Raw genomic sequence first — 26,457 nt, 5'->3', positions numbered from 1 at the left:
AATATTGGGACCTTGGCTGGAATAAGCTGATGATATTTGCTATGAAGCTGGAATCATCAGCTAGTGGGTGTGTTTCTAGTGGGGTCCACAGGGGATGGTTCTTGCCACTCATTATTTAACATTTTATTAATGACCTGGAAGACAACATAAAATCATTACTTATAAAGTTTGCAGATGACACAAAAATCTGGGGAGTGGAAAATACTGAAGAGTACTGGTCCCTGATACAGAGTGATCTGGATTGTTTGGTAAACCGGGCTCAGGCAAACATTATGCATTTTAATATGGCTATATGTAAATGTATACATCTACAAAGCATGTAGGCCATACTTACAGGATGGGGGACCCTATCTGAGAAGCAGGGACCCTGAAAAATATCTAGGAGTCATGGTCGATAATTAACTGAACATGAGCTCCCAATATGATGCTACGGCCGAAGAGGGAATGCGATCCTTGGATGCATGAATAGCGGACTCTTGAGTTGGAGAGGTTATTTTACCTCTCTATTTGGCATTGGTGGAATAATGTGTCCAATTCAAGAAGGATGTTGATAAATTGGAAAGGGTTCGGAGAAGAGCCATGAGAATGACTGAAGGATTAGAAAACATGCCTTATAGTGACAGACTGTAGGAGCTCAATCTGTTTAGCTTAGCAAAGAGACGGTTAAGGGGTAGCTTGATTAGTCCGTAAAAATGTCATTTAATAATAGGCTCTTCAATCTGCAGAGAAGGGTATAACCCTACCCAATAGTTGGAAGTTGAAGCTAGACAAATTCAGACAGGAAATAAGGCATAGATTTTTAACAGTGACGATAATTAACCATTGGAATAATTTACCACGCCATCACTGGCAATTTTTAAATCAAGACTGGATGTTTTTCTAAAAGATCTGCTCTAGGGCAGTGGTTTTCAAACTTTTTTTCTGGGGACACAGTTGAAAAAAATTGTTGATGCCCATGATCCAATGGAGCTGGGGATGACGGGTTTGGGGAAGGGCTCCGGGCTGGGTCAGAGGGCTAGGGTGCGGCTGGGGCCAGGAATGAAGGGTTCAGGGTGTGGGAGGGGGCTCCGGGCTGGGGCAGGGGATTGGGGTGCAGGCATGGACTTACCTCCAGCGGCTCAGCCGGGGTGCACCACGGACCGCGCTGTGCCCCAGAAGCAGCCAGCAGCAGGTCTGGCTCTTGGCGGAGGCACACAAGCGGCTCTGGACGACTCTCACCCACAGGCACCGCCTCCCCCCCAGTTCCCATTGGCTGGTTTCTGGGCAATGGGAGTGCAGAGCCAGTGCTCAGGGCGGAAACAATGCACGGAGCCCCATGGCCCCCCTAACTAGAGCAGGACCGGCTGCTGGCCACTTCCGGGGCACAGTGCAGTGTCAGAAAAGGTAGGCACTAGCCTGCCTTAGTTGGGCAGCACTGCCGACGGGACTTTTAATGTCCCAGTCGGGGTGCTGACCAGAGCAATGCCGCGACCCAGTACTGGGATTGAAAAACACTGCTCTGGGGGAAGTTCGATGGCCTATGTTATACCGGAGATCACATCAGAACGGGGTGGGCGATCTTTTTGGCCCGAGGGCCACATCTGGGTGTGAAAATTGCATGGAAGGCCATGAATGTAGGGGTGGGGCAGGGGGTTGGGGTGTGCGAGGGACTCCGGAGTGCAGGAAGGGGCTCAGAGCAAGGGGTTGGGGCGGAGGAGAGGTGTAGGTTGTATGATGGGGCTCAGGGCCGGGGGTTGTGGTGCAGGAGGGGGCTCAGGGCAAGGGGTTGGGGTGCAGGAAGGGCGCAGCAGGGGGCTCAGAGCAAGGGGTTGGGAGGCAGGGTGCAGGAAGGGTTTGGGGTGTGGGCTCTGGCCCAGCACCACTTACTTGGAGTCGGGTGGCAGCGGCATGCACTGGGGCCAGGGCAGGCTCCCTGCCTGCCTGCCCTGGCCCCGCGCCGCTCCCAGAAGTGGCCGGCACCATGCCCCTGAGGCCCCTGGTGGAGGGGGGGCAGAGGGCTGTGCGTGCTGCCCTTGTCTGCGGGTACCTCCCCTGAAGCTCCCATTGGCCGCGGTTCCCCATTCCCAGGGGCTCCAGCTGCTTCCAGGAGCGGTGCAGGGCCTGCGGCACCACGAGGGTGGCAATCCTGCAGCCCGTATCCAAAGTCTTGACGGGCCGTAGTTTGCCCACCCGTGCATTAAATGGTCACAATGGTCCCTTTTGGCCACGGAATCTATTAAACTAGTAACACTGAATTTAATGGTTTCAGAGTAGCAGCCGTGTTAGTCTGTATCCACAAAAAGAAAAGGAGGACTAGTGGCACCTTAGAGATTAACAAATTTGTTTGAGCATAAGCTTTCGTGAGCTACATGCATCCGATGAAGTGAGCTGTAGCTCACGAAAGCTTATGCTCAAATAAATCTGTTAGTGTCTAAGGTGCCACAAGTCCTCCTTTTCTTTTTGCTGAATTTAATGGAACAACTGTTTTTCATGATCTTAAAATCTGGCCCTTTACTTTCAGTACAGTAAATATAGCACACTATCAGTTTCATGAAATAGCAAACAAATTCTAACATGTGTTTTAATGAAATACATAGTAATCACTTGGGTTTTCTAGCTCGTGTATACAATTACAATAAAATAACGGTAATGAATGGTGGTGATTTCAGTTCTATGTAAGCAATGGAAGTGCTCTGAGATAAACTGATGAAAAGTGCTATATAAGAGTTAGATATTATTTTCAAGCAGCTGCGCATCCCTATTTTGGGAAAGCATAGTTGTAATATTTTAACCCCTATTCACCAGATTCCTCCCATCTTTTTTGTTGTTGATGAGAGTAAAAGCAGACACCCAAAGAATTTGCATTTGTTAGTTCTTTCTTTAATAAAGCAGGTTAGACATTCTTCCAGAGTGAAGATACAAATTTCCACAGCTAAATGAATACCCAGTCAAAATATGGTGACTGCCTTTCTGCAGTAAGGTATGACTGACATTACATGCACAGGACTTGAAACAGTCATATGGTACAGACTTGAGATACCGTACAATAAGCCTCAAATTGGCTCAGGTATATTTTTTAAAGTCCCACATTAGTACTTATCCGTAATTTACAATGCATATATTTTCTATCAGATTACTGTTATCCATGAACATTATGAGCAGGTCATTTTTGGAAGAAAGAATAATCCTGTGTTTTAAAATGGCAATTTCTTCCTTGGTATATTTGTAACATAAGGCAAGATAGGGTGATTATCTGTCATTTTGTCCAAACTATAGCCATTTGGCTTAATGTATATAAAAGAGTCTAATGACATTTCCAGTATGATCAAACAGCAGCCACGAGTAGTATTTGGAATGTAGAGGGACATGGTATAACCAAAGTGGATCCATCCAATGGGATTCACTCAAATTTCATTTCTATTAATGTCTCTCTACTGCCGAGGATTTGTTCAAATCCCATGGCACAATAGACATTCAGCAAAACTTGTGAGTTTTAAAAAAAGTTTTATACTTTCAGCTTTGCTTAAAAATGTGCTATTAATGACATAACCACTAATTTTAAAGAATAAGAGAACTGTACAAATCACATTCTTTTATAGCACTGAGACTGTTCAAGAGAATGACAATGTGATCCCTGGAGTAAATGGACAGAAAACAAAAGAATGCTTAAAATAAGATTAAAAAATAATGTGTTTTACCGCTGCCAGACTGTTGCGGTCACTGAAGATTTTGGTTTTATGAAACACAGTACTTTTTGAGTCTCTGGATCTGCATAACACTTCCCCCATCTTTACATATGCACTTCCTGATCAGATTCACCTTTGTGCCACATCAGCACCAACTCTAGCTGGAAGGGGGAATGCTAGAAAAGCCTGAAGGCTCTAAAGTAACAGCTATTTAATCTTCTGGCATTCACACAAACTCAGGGATACAAAATAAACCTGCACACAGGCATGCAGGTTAAATCCTGAAATGTTTTTTGTGAAGATGTAGAAATGAGAGGATTAGAATTAAACAAATATACAAACCCCTCCAAAATGTTATGCGTTTAAGATCTTTCAGCAAAACAAAAAGCCATCATGACTGTTCAGCACACCAACTTGTCACACACATGATGCTAAACCTGCTTATAACATTCCAGTATTTCTTCATTTTACAAGGCACAAATAATTTTGGAAGAATTATGTGGTGGCTTTCAAATGTGTATGTGTATGGCAGCTTCTCTGTAATTATGTGATAATTACCTTTTCATTTCAGTCTTCAACACTAGACCTTGTAAGAGCCAACTACAGTATATCACATCATCTAACTTTGAAAAACTGTATTTAACTCCAGTTACTTGCAGATGAATTGATAATTGTATGCACCAGTTATTAATAACATAACATTTGTCATGCAATTACAAAGTTATTGCATGGTTACACGGTATGAATCCTGTAAAATAAAATCCTATAAACATGGAGGGATTTTGTTGTTGTTGCGTATATAGTAATTTAGTGGCATTCTTTCTATAAGTGTATTTCCTCAGAGCTGCTGAAAAAGTAGGCTTCCATTTATTAATAATTTATTTTTGTTACTTCCAAAGAGTTTAAGAATGATTATGGAATGCAAAAAACAACCCCACGTGCATTATCAGATGCATCCGACATTTCACGGGAAAGAGATTTCCTTTTCCGAATAGAAAAACAAGCTAGAGAGTTAATTAGAATCTTGTCCTCATTGAACCACTGCCTTTTTCTTGACTGGCAATGGGGAAGATCATGTCACTGTATTTGTATACAGAGAATACATGGCTAGTAGCAACACAATATAAAGTGCTTTTAATTATGAGTGCCTCAGGGCTCTTTTCCTCCTTCCCTGGTAAGTTATGTTCACCCGATAGCTGGAAGCTGTTTTAATTCAGTCTGCTCAGTTCTAACACCATCAGATGGTTAAATTTCCCTAGCAAACCACTGACTTAGACATGTTAATCTCAGTCAGCTGTAATTCTTCCCAGGGACAGTGAAATTAGTTAATATAATTAGGTGTAAGAGGTGTTGTGCTACCTCTGAAGAGAAAAAAATATTAGGCAAAAAGACGCAGGACTCTGTTGTTCAGGTCCCCATCCTTTCCAAAATTTGCCAGCTGGTTCTACTTTAACACAGGAGTGAGGAAGTGTTAAAAATGGGACACAAACTTGTGTCTTTAACCTGCGCCAGCTATTGTGGGATTAAAGATTAAGAACTCAGGACTCTTCTACTGAGAACAAACCTGGTGGCATCCCTAAATCAGAGCAAGGGCAACTTCATTTTGCTTCAGAAGGAAAGATCAAACCCAATCAAGCTAGCTGCAAAGGGAAGTTTTCATCTCTCCATTAGCAGCATTTAAATGTTCATCTCTCCATTAAATCGTGAATTGCTTTTAGATACAGTCGTAGAAGTTCTTTCATTTTATCATTCTCTTTTGTTGCAGACATCCCTAGAAATCTAAATAGAATTCTCCTTTGCCTTCTCTCCTTGCCACAGTAACAAACAAATTACTCCAGCAAGGTGGATGATTTTCAACAACTCCGTAATTTGGAATCAGTCTCCACATCATTTTCATACCACATCCCACGCCTTTTCACAGCCATGCCTCCAACATATTTCTATACCTCAGAACAGATGTGTTGACTGAGAACTATTTTTTCTACTTCAGCAAAAGTCACCATTCAGATTCGTCTAACTAGAGGAAAAGGTATCTCATAGTCCCTTGGAATTCAGGACTCCTGTGGGACAACAGACAGTGCTTCTAATCAAATAAATGGGGATAACTCCAACTCACATTTCTCAATGAATTATTTCTTAAACTGTAACAGAATTGCCATGAAGGAAAACCTCAGTACCATCCATCATGAATGAACTTGATTCTTATACACAAAAGAGGCTGTACAGTTCTTAAAACATTTACAGAAACAGATTCCAAAGGAACACTACTCCAACACACAAACCCCGCACCACCTCTCTCAGAAATATTAGAAGTCTTTTAACTAGTATAGATTCAAGCTACCCAGGGCTTTAAAGAGGCTATTTTAGATTTGATTTGGTGTTCTATACCTGAAGTGCCGGTCTTATCTTTTATAGTTTCTCTCTCTGAGTACTAGTCAGAGGTTTTGCTGTGACTCCAGTAATCTTGATGCCAGCTGCTGAACCAGTTGCTAAAGGATGCTTTGCATCTCTTCGATTTGCTTCCCCTCATTTTCTACCCATAATCTCTAGCGGAATAGTTCCCTTCCCACCCAGCATAAGCCTAACCTGGCATGCTGGAAAAAGTAAATGTATTAATTGTAGTTTTGTCTCCTCTCCTCTGGGTACCCATTAGAATATATGCCCCAGGTTACTCTGTGTGGTGAGAAACTAACTAAATAGTACTATAGCTCTAGAAGCCACTAAGATAACCCTACAACTAGCAGTAGTTCTATATTGGGTCTGGATACTACTGCAGCGGTTAAGGTAACCATTACAAAATTTTTATACTCTTTGGAGGGTTGCAAGATACTGCCTGGACCAAATTTGTGCTCTGATCTATTAGCTAGGCTTTTAGCAGCTGGAATGGGTTATCTTTATATACCTTCTGTCCTTCTGAGTCAGTCATCCAGTCCTGTGGAATCAAAGTTATTTCAGCTGAGGTTTAGTAACTGACCTCACAAGCTCACCAAGCTGTTTAATTAGATGTCCAAGGGGCTGACAATAGTGAAGTCAGAATCCTTGCTATTATTGCTGTCATCATCATCAGGGCTGGAACTCAGGTTACTAGAGGAGGCAGAAATGGAGCCCATGAGTGGATCAGAAAAGACCAAAGAAGAACGAGATGGAGCTTCATTCTTTGTTGCCACCTCCTTGTGTGCCTGAAGCGACTGCTTGTGCTCAGAGACAGCACCTTTATTTCCCTCCTCTTCTTCGGAAACCAGGATATAGTCATCAGTGCTTCTGCTCTCTGCATTTCTGCTTGTTTCAGCTGTTGCCTGTGAGACAATAGCATGGAAATGATTTAGAGTAAGTGGCAAAACTAAAAACCACATCTTTATTTTAAAATCTCTATTCTACCCATCAGTGTGATACTGGACATAGGAAAAATAAACAATAGTTGCCAACAACTGACATAACTCAAGTCTACTCTGACTTGTATGATCTCCACCCACTGACCTGACAAATACCCTAGGTACTTCAGGTGTGCAAACAGTTATATTCAGAGTATACAAATGTATCTTGCACTGTGTCCTAATGATCACTAAATAGGACCCTGGTTAGATACATGGAGGGTTAATTCTAGGCTCAAAAGCCTCACTATGAAGAATGACCCAACGCTCATCTCTCAAACCTCAACCCTGGGGAGAAACAGCAAGAGGAATCTGGCTCACTGCAAGCGTTGCAGAAGGGCAGATGAGGGAAAAATTAAGTTTTTTAGCTAACAAAACAGCAATTGCTAAAAGTACTTGTTTACTTTGATGAAATATAAAGTTGAGATTGAATAAAAACACATCACCGGGTACTGGAGCTTGTACTCGTGCTAAAGTACTTCTCTCTCACATTACTGCAGTTCCCTACAGTTCCACGTAACTAGGTGATCTCAATTTGGGATCTTATAGCTACATTATAGTACTGAAGATTGTTGGAAATCAGAATTACAGTGATATTTTTTCTGTTGGTTAATGAGATAGTATTAGAGAACCTTTGGCTTGTAGAAGTTAATGTAAAATGACATTTTGGAGAGTGATCTGAATCCCCACTTAGCCCATGGGGTGGCTTGTTCACCAAACTTTTACACCACCTGGAAGAACTGCAGTCTCTCAAGAGATCCATGATTTGAATCATAAGGATCAATGGCATATCCATCAGAGCAGAAATACTTTTATTAGCAAATTTGTAATCTGTTACCTTGAGTGGATGGCAGACTATTTCCCCTTTCTTCCATAAGAAACATTAATATCATGATCCCGTACAGGAAGCAGTTTGTTCACTTACCAGGGATCATGACTGGGTGCCTAGTCAATTTCATACAGCTGCCCCTGAATAAGAATACAATCTGGCAAACAGTTTGACACAGGATAAGCACTGAATCCTCCTTAGTCTGAGGTGAGATGAACTTGATTCTAACTTGTTAGATACACAGGAACACAAGAGTGAGAAAAGGGAAAAGATGCGTAAGGAGCAGCTGGAGGAACATGTGTGTCAGTTATGTAAGGCTCATATAGGCAATGGTGTGCTAAGCAGGGGCAACTCCATCAACAATGATTTTTCAGGCAAAGTTATATTTCCCAGCATAATGTAACTTTAGGGTAAGAGATGGGTGGCTTTGGTAGAGGGGAAAAAGAATAAAATAAAAGATAGGGAATAGCGTGAATGAGATAGAGACAGATTAGTAACACAGTACCTAAAATTATGTGCTGCAAAAAGAAAAGGAGGACTTGTGGCACCTTAGAGACTAACAAATTTATTTCAGCATAAGCTTTCGTGAGCTACAGCTCACTTCATCGGATGCATGTAGCTCATGAAAGCTTATGCTCAAATAAATTGATTAGTCGCTAAGGTGCCACAAGTCCTCCTTTTCTATTTGCGGATATAGACTAACAGGGCTGCTACTCTGAAACCTGTCATTAAGGTACTGGAGATCCATAACTTGCCTTTAGGTACCCCATGGACTCTTGCTGAATTTATTTTGCTGTAGTTACTGCTGATAGCCATTTCCCATTGTCTCTCTTGTTCATTACACAAGAGTACTTTCTTGAAAGTCCTCAATCCATCAATGGATTGGGAGGATATATAAGAAACTTATGCTACTAGCTATTATGTAAGTAGTTGCTACAAATTATTAACATTAACAAGGCAAAATATCAGCTGAGAGTGAAAAAGGTGAGAACAAAGAATTGTGACTCAGTACCTCAAGAACAAAGAAAAGTTTGTATTAAAGGGGTTCCAGAGACATTTCTAGCAATATGGAATATTTTTAAAAAAATCTTGTTTATATAACTTTAATATTAAACATTCTCATTTTTATTTATATTTTCTTCTATAAATAAATTACCCATTTTAATGATGTCTCTCCAATACAAATTGAAACATCTCACATTCAGCGTAGCAACAAAAATATGACATAAATCACAAGCAATAACAATTAACAATTATATAATTAATGGATCTAAAAACTTGACTTTAGCTGAATACTGTTGCTAATCTTTACATGCACACATCCCTTCTAAAATAACTTAAATAATTCATTTTCCTTTAGATGACCATTATAAAATTAATATAACCCAAATTGAACAAATTATTTTTAAGTGCTCCAAAAACTATTTAGTAAGTTCATAATGTAGTTAAAACTGACTGGTAGTAAATTTCCTACTCCTTTTGTGAATTTTAAAAAATGTTTTCACTACTCCAAGAAGTTACAAACAAACAGATCTAATTTACAGACAGACACACCACACTATTTAAACACCTTTTGTATGATGAAACATATAATTCTTCTTTAATTACTGTTTTTGTTTCATCTGATCTATTTGAATTACAATCTTCGTCATCTGTCAGTTAATCAGCTATCATGTCTAGGGCTCTGAGAACACAGACAGTGTAAAAGAATGGCTCAGCTCCAGAAATTAATCAACAGTCTCCTGCTTGATTCCATGGACATTCATCACATAGGATTACACAGAGCCAGATTAAGGTCTTCTGGGGCTGTAGGTTCCATTCCAAATTTCACGGTCTCCTTTTCCTTTTTACAACGGTAATGAAAGCTATTTTAAACACCCCGAGTTGACGTAACCCACTGTTCCTTGTTCCTTTTGGAAGCCCCTGACACACAGATACAAATTTAATTTTGAGCACTGAGTGTACTTTGTAATTCCAGCCCAATGGCATCATATTAGCCACTATTTCAGTCTTCCCAACTCTCTTGTCCAAGCTGGCTGCTACCCTAGGGAACCAAAGGCATTACCTAGCAAAACACTTACAAATAGATTACCAGTGCGAGTGATCTTAAAGATATCTGTAAGGCAAACAGGCTGACTTCCTTAAGGCAGTGAACAGGCACGGCCTTAGCTAGTTCTACTGGGGGCCTGCTACTGCAGTTTCCTAAATTCTGAAATGTGCTGTTGCCTGGTTGGACATCCCTCCCCGCCTTTTAATAAAGGTAAAAGAAAGAAGCATCATATCGTAACTTCTTTTCCTTATGGTTATGTTCTTCAATTTTTAGGCTACCCACATTTTTGGCTCCTAAACCTGGGTTTAATAGAAGTATGTACCCATTGCCTCCAACATGATATAAGGGCTTGCTATAAATATAGGTCCGTGTTTAGAACACACTATTATTTTAATGCTGGTATTTCCAGAGGTAAAATATGTCTCCCTACTCCTTGCTCTGTCTGTTTCTCTTTCAGGAAACTCGCACTGACGTGAACCATGTTTTCTTCCATCTGCTGCCACTACTGAATAAATGAAAAATGACAGAATTATACTTCCAGCCGCTTTTGAAAGTGTACAACCTTTTGCCTGGTGCCATATGGCTTCTCCCAACATTTCTTCCTGATGAATATCAGCTACTAGTGTCAGGCTTATTTCAATTGCCTGCATACTGCCAACTAGCTAAAGCTAACAATAAGAATACATTTTAAGTAAGCCGAGAAAAAGAGCAGCAGCTCATTTTGTCTCCTTCTTGGGCTAGTTAAAGGAAAGATAATGTGTTAATTATTCAATATTTAGCAATGCAAGATTCCTATTTATCAACTGTATTGTTACCGAAATTAATGCTGTACATCTTATTTGAGGCTTATTCCACTGCAGCACAGCGTTAAAAATGGAACATTAGAAAAAAAAAAGTCCTCCCTATATGTGTAACTCTTTATAAAATGTCAAGTGCTAGAGCAATGTGCCACTAGGCCCACACATATAGCAGAGTATATATATATAATATATATATAAATATAGTATAAAAATACATAAAATATAGTGTAGCAGAGTATAAAAATATATAAATACAGCAGAGTGGTATAAATACTACTACTAAGCTTTTATATAGTGTTTTTCATCTTTGTATTGCAAAGTGCTTTCTTTACAAAGGAGGTCAGTATCACTACTCCCATTTTACAGATGGGGAAACTGAGGTACGGTCTGGGATGTAAGTTTCTTTTTTGATTAATGAAGTGACAAATGACCAGTATCTAAAAAACACTGAAAGCCAATGGGCCAGATTTCAATCTCATTTACACTAATATAAATCTGCTGTAACACCATTGAAGTCAGCTGAATAACACTGGTGTGAGACTAGTGTACATGAAAGGAGATTTGGGCCCAAAACATTTTCCAGAGGTTCTGGAATATAAATGTAATTTCTACATAACAGACTCAGCAGCCATAAAAGGCCATACTAAATAGAATTACAAACATTATTGCACTAGGAAAAAACCCACAAATACAGCAAAATTTATTTTGCTGGAAATACATTAAATAGGAATGAAACTAAAGCAATACAACATGTTCTAAATAATTAACGTTTAGAACTTTTTAAACTTTCTGCTGTATTCAGAAAATGCTTCCAGCTTGACCTGGAAACATCATCGTAGCACATTACCCTCATTAAGACTAAAAAGCTGACTTGTGGTCCTGTTTGGAAAAAAATTAATGAATGCTCTCTTTTCACAGGCTACTAAACTTAGCGGTTTTTATCTTTTAATTTTCATTACACTGGCTCAAAACATCCTCTCTTTTTACTTGATTTTACTCACAAAAGATAAACACAATGTAGTCAAAAACAGCAAAGAATGCTGGGGTATTAATATTTCTTCCCAACAATAAGCAGTTCTAAAACTAATTTCTTGTTTTTGTTATAATAAACTGATGCTCATTACTATAATTGGAGCTCCCAGAAGGTAAGATGAGAGAAAGCTAATAAGAAAAAATTCACTGTACCCTAAACTGAAAATATACCATAATCTGCAGATATTAACCATTTAAAGCTCAAAACCTTATTAAATGTTTTATCAGGGTTAGATTGCACAACCCTTACCACATTTGCCAGCAGTTACTCATGAGTAGCCCCATTGATACCAATGTGAGAATAAATCCTTACCAGCCTGAGTAATGTTCGCACAATCTAACACAGTGTGTTGTGTTATACTGTATCTTTCATTTTATACTGTGAATCAACGTTAAGGATTATTAAAAATAAGGCATCTGCCATTTCAATACTAAGGCACAAATATTTCTTATGTAAAGAGTGAGAAGCCATAGTACCAAAATAGGGGATGTCATTAGACATGCAATCCCGTATGCAATCCTGTTGTGGCTGTGTTGGTCCCAGGATACTAGAAAGACAAGGTGGGTGAGATAGTATCTTTTATTGGACCAACTTCTGTTGGAGAGAGAGACAATCTTTTGAGCTTACGGAAGTCACAGATGTCATTACTGCTTTAACCGCTTTTGTTAAAACCAGACTTTTTTGTCATATTGAAGGCATTGGTTAAACCCGTGTTAGCCCATATGTACTCCAGTGGGCTGCCAATGGAGTTTAACCACTGCCTTCAATATGGCAGAAAAGCCTGGTTTTAATAACCATGGTTAAAAGCACTAATGACATCTGTGATGAACTGGGAGTTCTTTCTGTACCACTTCTGAACTTTGGATGATTTTATGAAATTGTATCATGAAATTACTGTGTCATGGAATGCCTATATGTATGTGGATCCCCAATGAGTTAGGCAGGGTTGTGCCATGCCTGTGCCAGGCCAGAGACAATGGTGATTAATCAGCACTCAGCGATAGTTTATTCAAAGTAAAACAACTTGGGACTATAGGTTTGCTCTACTTGGGAGAAGACACTTTCTCCTCTTGTCTGAAGGGAGGGAGGAGGGTAGCAGTGGAAAGTTACCAAAAGGCTGAAGAAAAGAAGTCTGTGACCCCAGCCGGAATCTATTAAAGGACTCACAGGGAGGAACTAGGGGAGAGAGTCATTTTGCACCGGATTAAGACGAGGGAGGCTGCTGTAGTGGCAGCGTAGGAAAGGAGGTGGAGGGCCCTGCCTGCCTGCTGGAATATAGATGGTAGCCCAAGGATCTCAAGAGAAGGATGAGCCAGTGAGGGATGCTGCATTTAGGATATTTTATATGATCTGTACTCTCCTGTGCTTTATCTGTTGACTGCAATCATAAGTACAGGTTGATAGATTGAGCAAAGTGTGTGCGTGTGTGTGTGGGCTGCTTCACAACTACTGTGGTGTATCTGAGGGATTTAAATTGTGAACCACTAGCTTCACACATTTTGGGGGTGGAGTTCTGGGACAGGGGTGTGTTTCATTACTAGGGAGTCTTGAAGTGGGGCTAGGCAGCTGGACAGAGGGTTCAAACACTCAGAAAGGGGGTGCAGTTACTAGGTCTCACCCTGAGGGTATGTCTAGGGACTCCGAGATTGGGGTAGTGGCTGGACTCTGTTCAGATTCCACGAGCTTAACACACCCCCTGAGGAGCTAGAGCAAAGAGGCTTGGATTCCCCTCACAGCAGTCCTAGCAGGTGGCCGTGAAGGGGTGCTCAATAGGATCTGTGACAACATCCATTATAAATGAACTTTTAAACAGAAATGTAAAAGCCTTTTATCTTTGCATCTAACGTAATTAAGTAAAATAAGATATATTTTATTTTTAATATTGAAATACTATTTTGAACAGCTGTTAAAAGCAATGGATTTTTTATTATAAATCACACCATCCTATTTCACTAGGTTTAGGTAAGTAATTCTTCTTTCTATTTCCTTTCATTCACTCCTTCAGCACTGCTGAGTTGATTCAACAAGCTGCAGTAGAAAACTGAGAACAGACTAGACTGGACCATGGCAACGATAATGCGGCTATTGATTTCCCGATGTTGTTGGTTTTGATACTGGTGCTGGTGTATGGGATATTTAATTTCAGAACTCTGCTGATGTGCTCTTCTTGGGAATTATACATTAATCTGCATACATAGTTATTTGTTCATATAAGATCATAGCTCAACTAAATGAAAAAAACATGTGCGATGCAACCTTGTGCTGCCATGGATGGAAATAAATCTATTGCCCTGTAAACATGTTTTTCATGCGGGATGAAAGCATCATATTGATTCAAGGAGAAAGCCAATACAGAAACCTCAAACGACTGAAAGGAAATGGGAGGTTAAAGTGATCTCCTAGCTGTATCTTTTTTTGGCACTTGAGGATGGATACATTGGTGCAATGCAGTAATCAGCTGTTGCATAATGGAATTCTACAGGACAGAGGCAATGAAAATAGTCTACCCACAGGAAAAAGTTTGCCCTCAGTTTTTAAATCCCCAGCACCAATAATACCTTTATAGCTCTCTTTAAAAATATATTTTCAATCTTTTAAAATATGAAACTCATTTACTGAGAAGCAGCTGAGATAACTATTTAGAAAAAACAAAAAACAACTGTACTTGATTTACCTATTCTTGAAGGGCCCAATCCTGCACCAATGTAGTCAATGGGAGTTTTGCAACTGACTTCAATGGGAGTAGGATTGTGCTCAGAGCCTTATCTAGCAGTGAACAACGTTCCACTATCAGAAAGGAGACAAGGCTTCTGGGAAGAAGGAGCAGGACACTACTTAGCAGAGTGAGTTGGGATCTATCAGCACCGAAGGGAGAGTCAAATAGCAAAGGCGAAGAGGAAAAGCAGGGAACCAAGAAAAGGGATCAAACGGGGATAAAAAACATCACAGAGAAATTCAAACCCTGGAAAGACTGATTCAACTAAGGGATCTCTAGGTCTTATTTGCTATTGTATCAACTTATAAACAAAGTTATTTAATTAGAACAAATTTTTTTTAATTGCATTCTTAGATAAATGTCTGAATCACAAAAATAAGTTTTCTAAATTGTCACAAGACAATTTGTGAAACTTTAGGAACTTTTGAAAAATGTTCTAAAGATGTTTATTGAATGCACATTTTTTCCATCAGGTTATCAGCAACTTGGCTGAAATGGATGTATTTACCTGAAGCGTTGAGAGGAAGTGTTGCTTTGCCATAACAGATCCTTTCAGGGCATCACCCATCTCCTTGTTCTGACTGCTGGAACAGTAATGATCATCTTCTATTGTGATTTGCTCATTCTCTTCAGCCTCCAGTTGGCTCTGGTTGAAACGCAGGGAACCCTTTAGAATATCCTTGATCTATTTGCCAAACAGGAGGAAAAATAATTCAGAACATTAGGAAAAATCTAAAATATCTGAAGCTTGGGCTAATGAACCCAAGTCTGCCTTTCATGAACTATATATTTTGTAAATGATTTACTATATTTTTTGAAGAAGAAAACAACATTAATGGTAATACTTGCACTATTTAAAGGATCAAGCACCAGTGAAACAGGGTTCTACCAGAAACTGGAAACCACAAAGCACCTAAGATATTTAAAAAGAACAAGAGCTTGACCTCTCTATGGTTCAATTTCACCTCCAGAAAAAGAGGATTTGTAAAACTTAATATATTTAATATTTGTAAAGCTGAATTTGGTCAATATCTGTACCTGCTTCAAGCCTGCCAGCGATACCAGAATTTCATCTTCTTTCTCCAAGTGTTCCTGTAATATGACCTCTTGAATATTTCCTGCAACACAAAGAACAATATTTTCCTAAATGATCATGTAGTACTTATCTGCCACCAACCTAAAGTCAGCATGAGCATGCTCAGATATTCGCACCATGTCTCATGCTGTCATGCAAACAGTCACACACATATAGACCTACAGCTTGGCACTTTTACTCATTGTAGAAGGGGATTAGAAACTTGGCTAGCCAAATCTACACACCAGTCAGAACTCCCACAATGACGCTGTGCTATTAAAAGATTTGACTGCCAACTGAATCAATCAGGACACAAAACACACATACTATTCCTGATCCCTAGAAGAAAGCTGATGGCTATAACCTTCATGATCTCCACAGATATTAAGTTGGAATAATAGAGTATCAGGGTTGGAAGGGACCTCAGGAGGTCATCTAGTCCAACCCCCTGCTCAAAGCAGGACCAATCCCCAACTAAATCATCCCAGCCAGGGCTTTGTCAAGCCTGACCTTAAAAACCACAAAGGAGATTCCACCACCTCTCTAGGTAATCCATCCCAGTGCTTCACCACCCTCCTAGTGAAAAATATCCAACCTAAACCTCCCCCACTGCAACTTGAGACCATTACTCCATGTTCTGTCATCTGCTACCACTGAGAACAGTCTAGATCCATCCTCTTTGGAACCCCCTTTCAGGTAGGTGAAAGCAGCTATCAAATCCCCCCTCATTCTTCTCTTCTGCAGACTAAACAATCCCAGTTCCCTCAGCCTCTCCTCATAAGTCATGTGTTCCAGTCCCCTAATCATTTTTGTTGCTCTCCACTGGACGCTTTCCAGTTTTTTCACATCCTTCTTGTAGAGTGGGGCCCAAAACTGGACACAGTACTCCAGATGAGGCCTCACCAATGTCGAATAGAGGGGAACGATCACGTCCCTCCATCTGCTGGCAATGCCCTTACTTATACAGCCCAAAATGCCGTTAGCCTTCTTGGCAACAAGGGCACACTGTTGACTCATATCCAGTTTCTCGTCCACTGTAACCCCCCAGGTCCTTTTCTGCAGAACTGCTGCCTAGCCATTCGGTCCCTAGTCTGTAGCGGTGCATAGGATTCTTCCGCCCTAAGTGCAGGACTCTGCACTTGTCCTTGTTGAACCTCATCAGATTTCTTTTGGCCCAATCCTCTAATTTGTCTAGGTCCCTCTGTATCCTATCCCTACTTACATAGCAATAGTATCTGTGGACCCCTTAAATTTGTGTGCACTCTGCAATTCTAGTTCTGCTAATTCCTAATGCCAGCACTGATGCTAGAGTTCCCTGGTCCTTGTGTACCAAGAGTGAAATCCTCACCTCTGCTCCCTCCCCTTTATTCTGGGTAAAAGAGCCGGAGCAGAGTAAAGGGACCTTAATAGTCTTATATCTGGCTGGAGAAGGAAGACAGCTGAAAGTCTGTACTTCAAGGATCCCCCTTGCAAGCCCTGGCACAGGGGATTTACTGAGTCCAGAATGGGTATATCAGAGGAAGGGCTACAGTACACAGTGACATGGAGATTTTGGGCCATGCTGTAGCCCACAGGGCAGCCCAGAGAGGCTACCATAACTGAGGCAGGCCCCAGAGCTGACTAAACTATGCCAGGAACCTCTCCATCCACCTTAACCCTCCTCTCTCCTTGGGCTTTGAGTTCTGTGCCATGCCTCAGAGGCACAACACGGAACAACAAACTTATGTTTGATACCTGCTGCACTGGAATGCAACGAGGGAAGGGAAAAGCTTCTCGGTGCCCTTCCCCACCCCAGCGTACTAAGCTTCATGCTAACCTACCCCTTTGCTGGCATTCATCAGGGAACAATGCTTTGCTACTTGTGAACAATGTTATCATCCTACACTCTTGCTAATAAAAATGTTATATCACTAACACCGTGCCCTGTCATCATCAGCATTTTTTTTTTAAAAAACAAACCCTGAATGTTCAGGACAAGAAAGAATGAAAAGTCAAGCTTTTGTTACAGACGACACTGACAGGGATAAAGATGGTGGTGTTGTCAAAAGTGACAGACTATGGGACTGCAGAAGGTTTCATAGGAGAGAACAGGAGTACAGTTTGGCCACGTTAAATTTAAGATTAATACATGTAGAACAAGATGAGAGAGAGTGGAGATGAGATATACAACTGGGTCAGAAGAAGACAGGTTAGAAAGGCAGATCTAAAGAGACTGGTGTAAAGATGGTAGTTCACATCATTGATGGTAATTGAGAACAGATCAGATCAACCAGAGATAGATGTAAAGACAGAAGAAAAAGGGACAAGTGTGACCCTAGGCACACTTGTATTCATATCCTGCACACTACTCTAATAATATCTGTACAAAATATGTCTTGTGAAGTATCATATGAAAGCTAGCAACATGCTGGTTGTTAAGATCTTTGTAAAAATGTACGTTTTAACCTTACATGTGAAGTTAAGAATTCCCTCTGTATGATGTTACTAGAGCATGTTTAAGACAAAAATATTCCAGCCTAGATAAAATTGATAAATAGGTCTGTCCTAGACAAAGAAACGTTGGTTTACCTCAATTACATATTAGCTAAATTAGTGGGGTTATCTTGAGTCGGAATGCAAGAGACAGAACTAACATGGCTCCTGAAACTCAGCGAGAGACACGAGATTGAACCCCCAGGAGGCCTTCCAGACTTGCAAGACAAAGAAATTCCTTTGGGAATACAAGGAACAGAGAGACACTCCACCTCAATCCTTCATTTTAAGGAGACAAAGAAATCAAGTGATCTAATCTCTGAGATAGGTCCCAGCCAGGTCAGCCAGTAAAAAGCTGGAAAGAAGACTGTGGGTGAGAGGAAAAGCCATCTTGAACAAAAACTGCATCTTGCTAGATTAAGTTTTAGATGTTTAGATTCGTGTTTTTACTTTTATTTGCTTGTAACCATTTCTACTTTTACCTCTTTTAGTTGGTATCGCTTTATCCATGCTCTTTTGTTAATAAACTTGTTTTACTTTTACTATAAACCAATTCAGTGCTGTGTTTGAAAAGATGGATCTATTTACCCCCATTAAATTAATAAGCTATGTCTGACAGAACAGTGAACTTCATATCTTCTGTGACTGCACAGTGGGAGGGGCTGTGCATTGCAGAGAAACATCTCTGAGGAGCTTGGGAGCTGGACTTTGCTGATTGTTACGTGCAAGGCAAGGTCTGGGCTAGGTGTTTGCTGGTGAGGAAGGTGGTTTGCTGCTGCTGTGTCATGGAGCGGACACAGAGTCTACTCACTAGTAAAACTTGCTCTTGTTGAGACAGAGTGGAAACACTGTCTCACAGTTCTGGGTATCTCCAGAAAAGTGTTCCAGCAAGAAACTCCATAAAATGGGGAAATGGGTGGCGATCCACACACAAAATGAGATGCTGATGGAATGATCGGAGAGTTAGAAGGAACAGGAGAGCCATGAAAGCCAAGGGAGGAAAGGATTTCAGGGAATAAGATGTAAAAAGCAGCTGGGGGAAATGGGGTGAGGTGGACTTGAGTTACTAGATTACATGAACATTATTTAGCATCTGTACAGTGCAGTTATTAAGAAGTCAACTGTACCTGTGAACTAGAGCAATGGACTAAAACGTAAGAATGAAAACTGGATAGTGACAAATGTTAATCCTATGATTCCAAGGTCCATTACAAAGAAGCTGAACTATGGAGGATGGAATTAATATGAAGCTAGATCTCTTTGCAAATATGTTTCCTGTTATTCATTATTTTGCTCTGTATTAAATATTTTCCTCCTGCACTGCTGCAGTCTGTCACTATATTAAATCAGTGGTTTTCAATCTTTTTTCATTTGCAGGCCCCTAAACAATTTCAAATGGAGATACAGACCTCTTTGGAAAGCTTAGACATAGTCTAAGTACCCCCAGGAGCCTGCAGACCACAGGTTGAAAACCACTGTTCTATGGTAATAACAACCTTTTGCGGACCCCCTAGGCATAGTCTGTGGACCCCCAGGAGTCCTCAGGGAACTGATGGGCAGGATCCCCTGGGAGAATAACATGAGGGGGAAAGGAGTCCAGGAGACTCCTGGCTGTTTTTTGAAGAATCCTGATTGAGGTTACAGGGACAAACCACCCCGATGTGTCGAAAGAATAGTAAATATGGTGGGCAACCAGCTTGGCTTAACAATGAAATCCTTACTGATCTTAAACACAAAAAAGAAGCTTACAAGAAGTGGAAGACTGGACAAATGACCAGGGAAGAGTATAAAAATATTGCTCGGGCAAGCAGGAGTAAAATCAGGAAGGCCAAATCACACCTGGAGTTGCAACTAGCAAGAGATGTTAAGAGTAACAAGAAGGGTTTCTTCTGGTATGTTAGCAACAAGAAGAAAGTCAAGGAAAGTGTGGGCACCTTACTGAATGAGGGAGGCAACCTAGTGACAGAGGATGTGGATAAAGGTAATGTACTCAATGCTTTTTTTGCCCCTAACGGTGGAGGTCCCGGACAACTGGAAAAAGGCCCATCTTTAAAAAAGGGAAGGAGGAGGATCCTGGGAAGTACAGGCCAGTCAGCCTCACCTCAGTCCCTGGAAAAATCATGGAGCAGGTCCTCAAGGAATCAATTCTGAAGCACTCAGAGGAGAGGAAAGTGATCAGGAACAGTCAGCATGGATTCACCAAGGGGAAGTCATGCCTGACTAATCTAATTGCCTTCTATGACAAGATAACTGGCTCTGTGGATGAGGGGAAAGCAGTGGACGTGTTGTTCCTTGACTTGAGCAAAGCTTTTGACAGAGTCTCCCACAGTATTCTTGCCAGCAAGTTAAAGAAGTATAGGCTGGATGAATGGACTACAAGGTGGATTGAAAGCTGGCTAGATTGTCGGGCTCAACAGGTAGTGATCAATGGCTCCATGTCTAGTTGGCAGCCAGTATCAAGCGGAGTGCCCCAAGGGTCAGTCCTGGGGCCGATTTTGTTCAATATCTTCATTAATGACCTGGAGGATGGTGTGGATTGCACCCTCAGCAAGTTTGCAGATGACACTAAACTGGGAGGAGTGGTAGATACGCTGGAGGGTAGGGATAGGATACAGAGGGACCTAGACAAATTAGAGGATTGGGCCAAAAGAAATCTGATGAGGTTCAACAAGGACAAATGCAGAGTCCTGCACTTAGGACGGAAGAATCCCGTGCACCGCTACAGACTAGGGACCGAATGGTTAGGTAGCAGTTCTGCGGAAAAGGACCTGGGGTTACAGTGGATGAGAAGGTACATGAGTCAACAGTGTGCCCTTGTTGCCAAGAAGGCCAATGACATTTTGGAATGTATAAGAAGGGGATTGCCAGCAGATGGAGGGATGTGATCGTTCCCCTCTATTCGACATTGTTGAGGTCTCATCTGGAGTACTGTGTCCAGTTTTGGGCCCCACACTACAACAAGGATGTGGAAAAATTGGAAAGAGTCCAGTGGAGGGCAACAAAAATGATTAGGGGACTAGAACACATGACTTATGAGGAGAAGCTGAGGGAACTGGGATTGTCTAGTCTGCAGAAGAGAAGAATGAGGGGGGATTTGATAGCTGCTTTCACCTACCTGAAAGGGGGTTCCAAAGAGGATGGATCTAGACTGTTCTCAGTGGTAGCAGATGACAGAACGAGGAGTAATGGTCTCAAGTTGCAGTGGGGGAGGTTTAGGTTGGATATTTTTCACTAGGAGGGTGGTGAAGCACTGGGATGGATTACCTAGGGAGGTGGTGGAATCCCCTTCCTTAGAAGTTTTTAAGGTCAGGCTTGACAAAGCCCTGGCTGGGATGATTTAGTTGGGGATTGGTCCTGCTTTGAGCAGGAGGTTGGACTAGATGACCTCCTGAGGTCCCTTCCAATCCTGATATTCTATGATTCTATCCAGCACCCAAGTTTTGTAAACTATCCAGCACACGTTAATATCTGGGGAAAATAACTGATCAACGGGGAACCTGAATCATTAGGCTTTAGTTGGCTTTCATATTTTGTAGGGTTTTTGTGTGTCTATAACACTATTCCTCCCCCCTCACGCACACATGCATGGAAACGTGTTATAAAACAAGTATGCACAAAGACTAAGTGTGTGGGGGTAGGGAGGAGAAAATAAATAATTCAGAACATACCTCAGATGTGGGACATTTACCTTTAAAATGCTATGAAAATAAGTCACAAAATAAAAGATGCAAGGGTCTCCACACGATGTAGAAATAATCCATTGTTGTTTCTGGTTTTTCAAAGCTACGGTTTCTTAATTCAACAATTCAAACCTTAATATGGTAATGCATGAATAAGAAGGAAAACACCCATCCCCAGTTCTGCCCCCAGCTCTGCCTTCAGCTCAAGCTCCTCTGCTGGAAGCTTTGGCTGGGCACTAATGGGGGGAAGAGGGCACGAGGACAGATTCCATTACTGGTAAGCGGGGTGCAGCAAGAAACGTTTGGGCACCACCATTCTATATTAAAGCACACACACACACACCTAATTTTATTGTTCTCCCCAAGTTTGAGATCTTATATATTATTTGATTTTTTTTTCTATTCATACAGCTGAATGGCCACATGATGAAGTTTTTTGCTTTAAAATATTTATCCTATCATGGAACTCTAATTCCTGACTTATGATTTTTTCATAATATAATAAAATCTTTATAAAAGTGTGCATTAGTATCAATCCCAAATCAAAGAAAATCTGAGAGCATCTTCCTATCTGCAGAATAAACACTGATGATATGCATTGAAGAACAACTGAATTATATGGCTTATAAATTATTTGCAAAGTCAAGTAAATCTATTTCTGTGCTAGACATATTTCTCTTAAAACATTGTTAAATGGCTGCTGTAGTTCAAAAGCTATCAGAACCCAAGGGGCAGAGCAGGACATGCATCACATATAGCTCAACATAAATAATAATGGAGCCACACGCACTCTTCAGAATTCAGCTACCATATCAAACAAAGGCTGCTTTGTTTTCAACAATGGCATATTTAGGAGTGATACCTCCTGAAAGTGTTTTTCATAACTGGTTAGGAATAAATGTCAGACACTGGTTGTCAAGCAAATGCTTCATTTAAATACTGTAGGAATCTCACCAAACATTCAATAACTATTCCCAAGGAAGATAATGTAATTTGCTGCCCAAACACGGCAAATCGATAAAAATTTTGATTGGAAACAGGTTAGTTGAAACAGTTGTAGAATTACAATGAATAATAAACATTCATATCCTGCTCTCACACTTACCCAAACTTGTAAACAACACTCCATGAAAATTCAGTCTTGAATCAGGTATTGAAAAAATTCAAGATTTCAATTTTTTCCCTCAGTGAGAAAACTAATTTCTAAAGTTTAAATTAGACATTTTATCATTTTCTGTATAAAGATGGAAGAGTAAAATAATCCACAGTAGGTCCTAGCTGCACTATTTAGAGAAGACTTGTGCTCTTTGATGACTGAGCTCATATATATTGCAAGATGATGTGTAAAGTTAGTATGTAGTCACTGAATTCCCTAGACAGGGAAAGAGGCTGGTTGAAACCTATTAGATTTGCAATACAAATTATCTGTATGAATATGTAAAAATGATATACACTGTGCCTAACTAGTTTTAGTTTCCTATTAAATAAGTTCTAATACACATTGAAAGACTATCAAACATTCAGTACAGCTACTGGCCATCTCCCTCCTTTGCAGTTGCTATAACTGTTGGAGTGGTTCCTACTTCAAAGGTTACAGCTGATACTGGAGCAACTGGTCCCCAAAGAGCAGACCAGATTTAGAACCAGTCGCAACTGCTGTGACCAGGTGCTAGCCTTAGCCAGCCACACAGAATCCGGCCACCAGCAAAAATTAAAAACAGCAGCTGCATTCATTGATCTTTCTTCTGCATATGATACTGTATGGTGCAAAGGTCTCCTGCTGAAGTTATCATTAGCTTTCCCAGCCAATCAACCATCAGACTCATCACAGAGATGCTGAGTAACAGAATATTCACTGTGCACCTTGGTGAACCTACCAGCAAATTACAGAGACTGAACTATGCCTCCCAGAAGGATCCATTTTAGTGCCTGCACTTTTCAATCTCTGTACCAGCGATATTTTGGTCACGTCATCCTTTAAATTCATCTATGCAGATAACATTGCGCTAGCAACACAAGTGTCCTCTTTGAAGGCCACAGAAATGGTCATAAACCACCACCTCTGGACCCTAGAGATATATTTCAAAGCTTTACGACTGAAACCCAACACTTGGAAACACTCATCTCTGCCTTCCACTTGAATAACCATGAAGCCAAAGTTCCACTGAAAGTGGACTTTTGTGATCTGCCTCTTTTGCGTAACCACAATCCATGGTACCCTTGAGACACCTTGATCAGATGCTGAGCTATCAACACCACCAAAAGATGATAAAGACAAGGGTTAACATCATCAAGAAGCTCGCTAGCATATCCTGGGGATGTGATGCATGCGTGCTTCAAACCTCAGCAGAAGCCCTGCTCTTGCCAACACTGGAGTACTGTGTGTTAGCTTGGTGCAACTGCTCCCACACCAGTCTTGTTGACACCAAAATCAATGCTGTTCTCAAGATTGTTAGTGGTTTCCTCAAATCAATCCCAATACTGTGGATCCCAGTTTTGGCGGTCATCATGCCAGCCAACAGGTAAGACACTGCTGTGGTCCAGAGTACAACAGCATCCTGGCTGTTCTGGACCTGACTATACACCAAATACCTCAATTCACTGCCACTCTCCCGACTCAAATCCAGGAAGCCTTTCTGGATCTCCACGTCAGCACTGCAGGTCAATGGAAAGGACATCAGCCCTTGCTGGCTCGAATCATGGGCCACTTGTGATATCCCAGACAAAGCCCTGTTTGAAAATCCAACAAAAGTAGTCCTGGGATTCTGCCTTCCCCACAGGCAGCAGACTGCACTCGACCAAGTTTGGACAATGCATGGAAGGTTTGGATCTCTTTTCCACAAATGGAAAATCAAAGAATCAAATTGTGACCACAGTCAGGCACAAACCATGCAATACATAAACAGACAACAGCTGTGTTCTCGTTTACAGTGGTGGCACAAAGGGGATCCACCTAGCTATCCCAGAAGCATTAGAATGGCTATCAAATCTTATAATTCAATTATAATCCTAGCCCCTTGCTTTTCAAATGCCATATGAAAGAAGAATACAGACTCTACAAGAAACATTTCTCAAATATCTTTCTTGACTCTACTCTACATCTTTGTAAAAAGGAGAGCATAATGATGAGGACAAAATAACTCCTCAAATGGAATTTAGAGGAGAACCAGGAAACAGCAGATCTGTAAATTGGTCTCCAGACCCAAGGAAGATACTGCGAGTACCACTCAAGCACCACCTCTCCCACCAAAAAAGAACTGCTTGGAATGTATGGATTTAATCCCTGGATACTGAGCATGGATCTACTAGAGGCCATCTGTTATGTGGAAGATTTTGTTTTCAGCAGTAACAAAAAAAAAGTGTCAGTAGAGGAAAACTGTGAGCATAATTTCCTGGATTTTAGGAAATTATCACTTTCCAGAAAAAATGACTGGACTACAAGGCCACTGAGTGTACAACAAAGGATTAGCTGCTTGAGTCAGTTAAGAACTGTTGTGATAACGGAAGACAGAAGGTGAATGGAAACATATGCTAATGGAGACACCAACTAGTTGGCACCCTATGGCATCCTAACCGGTAAAAGGTGGGGTTCCGTTTATTTCATATCTTAGAACCCGGAAGTAGGAAGAGACAGTAAGGGACTGAAATTTGCTGTTGACAATCAGAGGTGGCAGAGAGGAGGGGAAACCACAAAACATGAGAGATCTCTTCAGTGTACTTGTCCACTTCACTTCTTCATTTCCTCCTCTATTTCCACACCAATTCTTTATGGCAAATGTCTCCCCTACTAATCTCCACTCTTATCCTAGGTCTCTTGTGGCATTTACAGGCAGATAACACCTTCTGAGAGGAACTATCTTGAAACAGCTGCAGGCTTTTTTTTATGCTTGCTGCCTTGCCAGCGTTGGCTCCTGATCAATGATCTGTGCACACTAACACTGCCAGGAACACCGTAAATTTAGTTTTCCTCTTTACAGCCCTGGCTGAGATTACCAAGAACACTCTTCAAAGTCAGAATGAAGGAGGGCTAGCAACTTGCAACACTCACATTATCAGTTTAAGCCCCGGGTAAGGGATACTTAACCTGGGGACACCAAGATGAAAGATTCTTCATTTCAGTTCTAAATCTTTCCAAAACAGGACAAGAACAATTGAGTTCACACTGGTGTCAGGGATTCAATAAGATCCTGTATTTCATGCTTCACATACCAGTCCTGCAGTGTGACACTTATTGAAGAAAAAAGGTTTATAGGAAAGATTAAATAGGTGCTAAACTTCCAAGTTTCCTAGTATATCCGTAATGACACAACTTCTATTTCAGTAGCCCTACAATGAAGTAGAAAACATGAACTGGTATCGCAGTCTCGTTTAATCTTAAAGTTCCCCATTTCCCTTTTATTTTATAGGAGAGTCTGCATTTTCATTATAATTGGATTGAATATGAAACTGGAATCCATATACCTCATTTAAAGTTGGCCGTCAGATCTGAAAATTAATATCTCTGCATGACCTATACAGACAGACAATGCAGTATAGTATATAGATGTTGATGCTTATTAACAAACCCAACAAGTTTCCATTGGTTTCCTTTGCTTTTCATAATGAACATCCCCAGATGACAATGAGTGAATTATTTTCATTTTCAAGCTAATGGGTTTATGAAAGGTTAATTGTTTTGCATATGAAGACAACACTATCAAGGAATCAAAGTCTCATCCACCTCTCTCTTTTGTGGGTGCCATCTTTCAATATATCTCCATTGCACT

At 40.9% G+C, this 26,457-nt stretch overlaps 1 protein-coding gene across 1 annotated transcript in view; it reads right to left on the bottom strand.

Annotated features, from left to right (window-relative positions):
- Positions 1-2,837: 2,837 nt before the first annotated feature.
- Positions 2,838-26,457, bottom strand: part of TBC1D5 (TBC1 domain family member 5) — a 274,096-nt gene continuing 250,476 nt past the window's right edge. The window contains exons 20-22 of the mRNA XM_073333539.2: positions 15,503-15,582; positions 14,973-15,149; positions 2,838-6,961 (exon numbers count right to left, since the gene is read on the bottom strand). Of these exons, the coding sequence (XP_073189640.1) occupies positions 6,665-6,961; positions 14,973-15,149; positions 15,503-15,582 (554 nt within the window). The 3' untranslated portion in view covers positions 2,838-6,664. The remainder of the gene's footprint in view (positions 6,962-14,972; positions 15,150-15,502; positions 15,583-26,457) is intronic.

Source organism: Lepidochelys kempii, chromosome 2 (assembly GCF_965140285.1).
Source record: "Lepidochelys kempii isolate rLepKem1 chromosome 2, rLepKem1.hap1, whole genome shotgun sequence".
NCBI classification, from domain to species: domain Eukaryota; kingdom Metazoa; phylum Chordata; order Testudines; family Cheloniidae; genus Lepidochelys; species Lepidochelys kempii.
The sequence above is the reverse complement of the archived record's forward strand: the minus strand, read 5'-3'. Positions and strand labels throughout refer to the sequence as shown.